The sequence below is a fragment of the Homalodisca vitripennis genome, chromosome 1 (assembly GCF_021130785.1).
Source record: "Homalodisca vitripennis isolate AUS2020 chromosome 1, UT_GWSS_2.1, whole genome shotgun sequence".
Taxonomy (NCBI): Eukaryota; Metazoa; Arthropoda; class Insecta; order Hemiptera; family Cicadellidae; genus Homalodisca; species Homalodisca vitripennis.
Window position 1 is genome coordinate 199,840,976 of NC_060207.1, and position 8,726 is coordinate 199,849,701.

The following is an 8,726-nucleotide window of genomic DNA, read 5'->3' on the forward strand; positions in this document are numbered from 1 at the left end:
ATAGCAGCAAAAAGACAATCGCATAATAAAAAACGTTTTAACACACGGAGTACAATCATATAATATTTTAACACATTGTGTCATAGTAATTCGTGTAGCCTAAGTATCCGTAAGATATCTCGAAAAAGATTTCATACATTTTTTACTTTGAAATTCGCATAAAGCTTTATTTCTACTAAAAGAATAATGAGTTCTAACATGGTGCATAGTTATCCATGTGCTTTGGCTAAGAGTCATCACTAAGAAGGCTGGCACAATTTATCTTTTACCTGTTTCTGGAGAGAGGAGAGGGGAGTGTAAACATCTCTATTATGTATGATTTTCTGTCAGTCTTGCATGCATCCTCAGCGAAGCATGTTACGCTACACGTGGTGTGGCGTACTCTTACTTTTCTTACAGACAGATAGTTTAGAACATTACTTAAAACGCACTTTATGAACGTCCCAAGAATTGTGATTTTTCTGGTAATTTTCTGGACTTTTATCTTGTTAAATGCCACTGATATAACTATTATTTACATCTCTGACGGTGGTTTTATAAATTTTAAGTAAAAACAATAATTTATTCTTCTAACTCTATCGCAACTCTTCCAAAACTAGCGCGATTGCGTAATTAACTTTAGATGGGATTCCTTTTCCGGTTTCACGAAGAACTAGGTTATGTACTAATACAATGCAATTCAGGTTTGCCTCCTACGATAAGGAATATTAGCTAATACATGCAAAAGTTGTCTGTAATTCTGGTGTGAGCATAACTGCAAGAATGAGAATTCTCCGAATCCACTCAGTAACATGGAACTACCTCTGAAATTGAATGTTTGATTTCCAATTCATAGTATGTGATTTATGTATTCAATTAATCACAGTTGACGTCATTTTGTGTCACGCAATGGTTATGACAAGTCACATGGACGAACCAATTTAGATCCTATATTAGTTAGATTGGTGGCGACTTATAGTACAATATGATGTTGCATTATACATAAGAATATTCAATATTAGATAACCTATAAGTATGTTACTCTCTTAATATTGTATGTATTTTAAAAGAACGGACATATTACCCATGTTTGTAACCGGAATCGTATCGGTTTTCCTCTATGGTTGTGGTCTTCAATGAACCATCCCACACACGGTAGGTGTGAAAGGATAATATGACTATGGACATTTTCTATCGTTATATATTAGAAAAAAGTATGACACTACGTTTCGAGGATCGAAATCTACCCCTTCTTCAGCTGAAAAATCTCTAAGGTATTAAAATAATAAAAAATGTGACAAAGGGCTGCCACTCAAAGTTAAGCCAAACACACGAACTAACGAAGGTGAAGCAATGTTCTTAGGGTTATGTCATCTGAAGAAGAGGGTAGATTTCAATCCGCGAAACGTAGTGTTATAACTTTTGTAACATATATCGATGGAAAATTTCTGAAATCCTATTACCCTTTCTAAACCTCCACCGTGAATAACAAACTTAAAAAAATCATTGTAATTGTGTAATGACTCGAAGAAAAGTTGGACGACTATAGTATTTAAAATAGTGGGAAAATAATCGTTTAAATAAACAAGTTAGGACATTTGGAAATATATTCCGTACCACAATCTCAACTACTAAGAGATTTATTGGGATTCATTTCGGAGTTATATGGAAAAGATTTATTATTTTGAATTTATTATTATCATAAATAATTAGCTGATATTCAGCTAGGTAATGGATTGAGAATAACTTACTGAATAATACATGTGTGTTTTAGTAATCAGCTGTTTAAAAAAACACTTAATATTCATCATCGTTAAGGTTCTCAACTTATAAGATTAATATTGAAACTTTAGAAGCCCGTTGATAAAGCAGAGTTTTATCATAGGATCTATTTAAATCTACAAAACTCACGTCTAGAATGTAAGAGCTTACGATCGATACCAACTATTTACGTACAGTAAAAATTTTAGATACCCAATAGCACTGTACAAAAATTAAGAAATTCTTTTCAAACTACATTATGGCAAACCTAATACGTATACTTTTCAGTCTTCCAGTGTTATTATTATACACACGTTTTCTCATAATATTATTTATATAATACATTACATTATGTTATTACTATCATAGTACGGAGTGTGATCACACATGTTGCACTACACTTAGGATGGCTCTCATACATAATTCAGCAAGCTGTGGAAACCCCAGTGGAAACCTTTTTTACTAGCAAAAACATACATCTGAATAATCCTGAATTTAGCTTTACGTCAAACATCGACAAAATTCCACAGCTTCATTGTTTGATTTCTTCTCTTCTTTTGGTTCTTGTAAGTATTTTGTTACTAGTATTTTTACTATATTTAATTATACACATTTTTAACGAGATACGTGATTTAATTAGAATGCTCACGGGTTCCACATAACGCATGATAAATATTATATACAATATGGTTATAAAAGTACATGCCCTTGATTATTAAAAACTGAATGTAAATAAAATATATATTAAGATAACTTAACTATAAAAGCCAAAAACATCATTAAATTTATTATAAATCTAAAACAAACACCAAAATAAGAAGTTAATGACATTACTTGTTGAGACATTTAGGATTCTATAATGACCAAAGACTCCATCTGATTATATCCCAAATCTTGCATCCTTGTTGAGTAATAATGGATTGTCTTGATTTTTTTGTGATAAAAACATTATAAGTGCTGAAAATTGTTCACTTGAGTTCACATGTGAACGATTGGTGCGTATACAGATTAATTTTCTATTTTGAATATCCAAAGCAATAATACAGACTATGACATTCAGTTTGCGACTAAACTGTGTGGGAGAATTATCAAATTTCGTATTGCGTTTAATACTGAATCACCTTAAGAATGTGTATAGATTATAGTTTATAAAGGCAGACACACAAGCTATAAGGTATGAGTAAAGTGTATGAGTAATTTTAATGACATTTTTCTTGCTTAGAACAAAGAAACTATTCCAAATTGCCCACAAGATTGGAAGATCTCTTTTTGATTGAAATGAAAGAATTCAATGATATCAATTTTTGCATCCTTGTCCTATTATTGCAAATTAGTATCACACGTGAAATTAGGTTTGATCTAAGATGTCCTTTCGACGTGTGTATATTGATAATCTCATGTCTCCAATTTTGTAATTTATTGTGTTGAACTACTACAAAAAAATCACATACACACACACACATCGGAGTATTTCCATAGGCCCTCCTGTTAGGAAAATTGATATAAAAACTGTTTGTTTCATTGTTATTAATCATCCGGCATTCATTTGATCTTGTTTAAAATTATTTTTTACCGATGGTACCATTATTATTCAGTTATAATGATGTTAAAAGACTTTAAATGGTAGTATGACTTTCTGGGACGAAGCCTCTAAGAATCTGGTCAGACACGTTTAGTCGCCAATTGCTACGTGACTTTGGGCGCGTCCAGAATAGCGCGTCATCCTCAGGAAGTAACCGCAACCGCGTGATGAAATCCGGCGTTCCTCAGACACGTCAGTAGAACAGGAACGGTGGGGTATGAAACGTTAAGGTGAGGTAATTACAAACCAAGTGAACGGAACCGTTTAGCTTTCTCGAGGAGACACGATTGTTTTTAGAATCAGGATTTTCACCGGTTATTTTAATGTTAGAGTTTCTCATTGCTTCATCTTTAAACTTGTCACTCTCTGACTTGCCAGTTTATAATTCAACATTGATCAGTCTCCACATGTTGCCATAAACCTGTGTGAATTTGATTTAATCCAAGTATCTTTTTTCTTATATTTTTTAAAAAAAAATTTATTTTGAATTAAATAAGAATGTATCTAAACATAGATATTTTATGTTTTTGTGAACATAACATTATATCGTTTTTATTATATTCGAAATGAAGAGGAAATTGTGTTATTTAACAACGCAATTTTCGCACTTGTCATGTAAAATTACAATGTCTTCCAACAAAATCTAGTCAGACAAACAAGTAAAATTGTTTACATCATTTGTCCTCTTTGAATCAATAATATATTCATAAACTTCTACTTCGTATGTAAATTGGTTCAAAGATTGATTCATGGATTACATCCACTTCGTTTGGAAATAAAACCAGTTGAGTCCATAAATAATATTCACTACAAAGTATTATGAAAATATAAAAATAATTTTGTGTTTTTAATTAATGTATAACATTTCAAACAGTTTATAAAATAACTGAAGGATGAAATTCCTAGAATGATATTATTTGTGTTTGAAATATAAACTAAGAATTGGTTTGTTAGATAGTTTAATAATTTGGAATTTATCAGTATCTGAGAAATTCGGTTAAACGTTACAGATATGGCAAACTAGTATATGTAAGATAACAACAGTTTGTTTTTAGAAATGATTGTTTAAACATCTAAAGTTAAGAACCAATAATTGATTCCTTCGACAATATGTTATTTGGGATCGTCATCTACAACACAATATTTATTGATATTTTTATAATATTAGGTTTTTTTTATTCGAATTAAGAGATGATAAACGTATTTTTCAGATACACGTTCTATATTACAACCTTTAGTTTCTCTTACTAGACGAACCAAATTCAGAAGAAAAACATTCGGTCCTAGAAGGATTATTATTTTGGAATGTTGTTGTCAAACCTGTTCAGCAACAGCAGCGATCTCTCAGCTGATTCACACCTTACGCAAGGTTACTCAAGGCTGTCAGCTATCAGCGCCCCGACCTTGACAATGTCGTCGCAGTAGCGTGCAGCAGCAGGTCAGTCCTGTGCAGACCGCCGCGCGCTATGGTCCCCACCCATGGCGCTCACTCTCCTCCTCCTGCTGTCGCTGCTGGGCGCTCCTGTCCGCGCGCAACTATCCGTGTTCCAGTCGGTGCTGGAGTACTACCGCGCGGCCGTCAACATCCCGCCTGGAGCGGCCTCGGACACCTCGGTCTTCCAGAAGGAGTACGACTTCGTCGTGGTGGGCGCCGGCTCTGGTGGAAGCGTCGTGGCCAATCGCCTCTCGGAGGTCCCTGACTGGTCGATCCTCCTCCTGGAGGCAGGGAAGGAAGAGATCCTCCTCACCGACATCCCTCTCCTGGTCTCTTACATATTGGCTACAGACTACAACTGGGGGTACAAAAACGCAGCCTCAGCCGGGCATGTGCCTCAGCATGGAGAAGCAGCGGTGCAACTGGCACAGAGGTAAGGGGATGGGGGGCACTAGCATCATCAACTACATGGTGTACTCCAGAGGAAGCAAGAGGGATTTTGACAACTGGGAGAGACTGGGTAACCCAGGATGGTCTTATGAGGACGTCCTGCCGTACTTCCGGAAGTCGGAGAATATCAATATCCCACAACTTAGGGATTCCCCTTACCACGGAACCGGAGGATACCTCAATGTCGACAAAGCTCATTGGGCGACTCCCCTAGGAAAGCTCTTCATAAACGCGCTGAAAGACAGAGGATATCCTCTGAGGGACACTAACAACCCGAATCCTATAGGTGTCTACCCAGTGCTGTCTACCACAGTGGACGGTGCTCGACTCAGCGCCTCCAAGGCTTTTATCCGGCCCGTTCGTGCACGGAGGAACCTGTTCGTTGGAAAGGAAGCGCGAGTGACGAGAATCCTGATAGATTCCAAAACAAACAAAACATTCGGAGTGGAGTTCGTCAAGAACCGGAGGATTTACGTAGTGCGTGCTAAGAAAGAAGTTATTTTATCCGCTGGCAGTTTAAACTCCCCACAGTTACTCATGTTGTCAGGGATAGGGCCGAGGGATCATTTAGAGGATCTGGGGATTCCCGTTATCAGTGATCTCAAGGTAGGGTATAACCTACAGGATCACGTGTCGATGGCCGGACTGGCCTTCCAAGTTAACGACTCGATCACTATTGTGGAATCCAGATACTTCGGACCTCAGTACTTCCTGGACTACATGCTGAACGGGAACGGTCCCTACACGATGCCCGGAGGCGCGGAGGCCGTAGCCTTCACGAGGACTAAGTACAACAACGATACCGACCAGCCGGACATGGAGCTGGTGATGGGACCAGGCAGCTTCATGGGGGACACGGGCGGCAGCCTCCGCCAGAGCTTCAACATCAGGGAAGACGTCTTCAACAAGATATATGGGAGCAGGATGGGCCAAGACGGCTTCGGAATCGTTCCAATTCTGCTCCAACCCAAGAGTCGAGGCAGAGTCAAGCTGAAATCCAGAAATCCCTTCCATTGGCCGCTCCTTTATCCAAATTACTTTTCCGACCCTAGAGACGTCCAGGTTCTTGTGGAAGGATTAAAGCAGGTACAGACTAAAAAGTATATAAATTTTAAGTGCAATGTGAATTCTTGCATACTAATAGCTATATATTGCTTTAAGAAGGGCTATTGTTAACCCACAGTTAGCGTCTGAGAAATATACTCTACGTTACTTTCATTTAGACGCTAAATAATTTAAATATTGCTCGTACACGTATTTCTGTAGTATTTAATGAAGAATTTCGTTACACTGTTGTTTCGTTATAGATAGGTTATACGTACAAAACCTTGAAGGACAGAACATTTATTTTTTATATGAAAAATAATAATTTAGATAAAAACAAGCTTGTATTAAAAATTGTCGACCCACCTTCGTAACCTTATTAAAATCAACGACAATTATCATGTTTTGAAAAATATGATACATACAATTACATGCATACATACATACAATACATAAAATACAATATGATACATACAAGTCATACAGTTTTCACATTAATAAGAATTCTTTTTCTTAACACCTTGTTGACCTTGACATCTTAAAAACCATTTTTTTCAGGTATGTTTGTTGTTCTATAATTAGTACCTCACGATATATTTTTTTTAATTATAAGCATATTATTTTGGTATAGAAAATTTACTAAATTAATCGACATCACTGCACAACATTCTTCTTTAGTACAACTGTAGTATGAATTGCGCATATAAGCCGTTTATAGTTTAAATGAGATACATTTCGTTAGAGCATGCAAACAATGTTTACAAAATGAGCCATATTTACTCCACAACTGTCGTTGATTTCTAGAGTGACGGAGCACGACTACAACATTACGCGGAGTATTAGATTACGTCTCACGTATGCAGTTTGTCTGCACGGATCTTACATTACGCAGTAAATTCCCAGTATCGTGTCACTGAGCTGTATGTACTCACGGCGTAATGTTCGTCGATAAAGCGGCAAAAGCGTTTACTGCAATAGAGCCTCGTAAGCTTTATACCAAATATTTACCTAGTGTGATATTATAATTTGCTATTTAAAATCTGAATGGTAGTCTTATTATAAAGCATAGCACAAAGTAAAAAAATATAGCTAATTCTTTATAAACTTTTTGTACAGTTTTATAACCTGAGTATAAGTTGATTCAAATTCAGTTTAAATCACCTCCCTTTCCAAAATTTGGAGAGGTTAACGAACAATTTCAATATATTTAGCAATATTTTCAGATTTGCACACAATTTACAAAATCTCAAAGGTATGGCAAGGCCTTTCAAGTTCGTATACGTTTTAATTCAGACTAATATGTTAATTAGTTTAACAAAAGATGTAGTAAAATAAACGTCAATGCATTCAATGAATCTACAGTAAACCATCATAGGCCTTTTTAAGTTCAATTAGAGATTTCTTCAAGTTCTTAAATAAACATTAAAAAAACATAAAAGCAAATTAATAATTACAGGCGATGTTTAACCCATTGTAAAATTTGCTTATATATTTGAAATTCACGATGATTAATAACCAGAAAGTAGCAAGTGAATAATTTTATTAGATTTCATAATACTGGCGTGAAAATTATCAAATTTAAAGACTACTATGTAAAATTTAAGAATATATAGATCATTGCAGTTGATTAATAAATCAGTATACTTTAATTTAAGAAATTAAGGGAAAGTAGGAAACATTTTTTAAAATTATACAGCTTAATAGATAGTAATATATATATATTTTATATATATATATATTATTATATATATATTATATATATATATATTCACTTATTGAAATTAAACATAAATTAATTGATTAGTAACAAAACAGGTTTCATTTTCATACATGGACAAATTATAATTGTATTATTTGTTTGATAAAATGTAACCATTTAGCTAAATAATTGAAGCTTTTTTAAGAAAATTCCAACAGTATAGGTCATACGAGAAATAATTTGTGATTGAATTTAAAGATGTGTCATTTTTACGCCAAAAATGTTAATTTCGTTTGGGCAAGACTAACCACAAGTAGGATAGAAATCCAAAAGTCTATAAAAATCCAATCAATATTACTTAGGTTCCTTAGGATTCGTAATTGTGTAAAACCAGGTACGTTAAGCATTATAGTGGAATTCACGAATATCGTACCGGATTATTAAATTTGATCAAAAATAAATGTTTTATACATTTTAAAAAAACCAGTTATAAAAAGGGCTTACGAAGTCAAAAATGTAGATAAATCTCCAAATGTCTCGATGAGTAAAGTATAAAAGATTAGATTCTGCCCGTTTTAAGTATGTGTTAATATTTTTAATTCACTACGTTTTTTTTTTAAGTTCAATAAGTATAGTGTAAATTTACTATTACACTAGAGTTTTTAGCCAAAAGTTCTGGTAATTCTTTATCATTTTTACATGTGAATAGAAATAATAATCAAAACAGGATTTTAACTTTTAATAAACGTACCAAAGTTATTTTTTTCTAACTAATT

At 34.5% G+C, this 8,726-nt stretch overlaps 1 protein-coding gene across 1 annotated transcript; it reads left to right on the forward strand.

The window, feature by feature from the left end:
* The first annotated feature begins 4,706 nt into the window (after positions 1-4,706).
* On the forward strand, positions 4,707-6,398 carry LOC124353013 (glucose dehydrogenase [FAD, quinone]-like). The gene is given in 2 exon segments (XM_046802801.1): positions 4,707-5,125; positions 5,127-6,398. Coding segments are annotated over 2 exon segments (1,581 nt in total). The 5' UTR covers positions 4,707-4,801; the 3' UTR covers positions 6,384-6,398.
* The last annotated feature ends 2,328 nt before the right edge of the window (positions 6,399-8,726 follow it).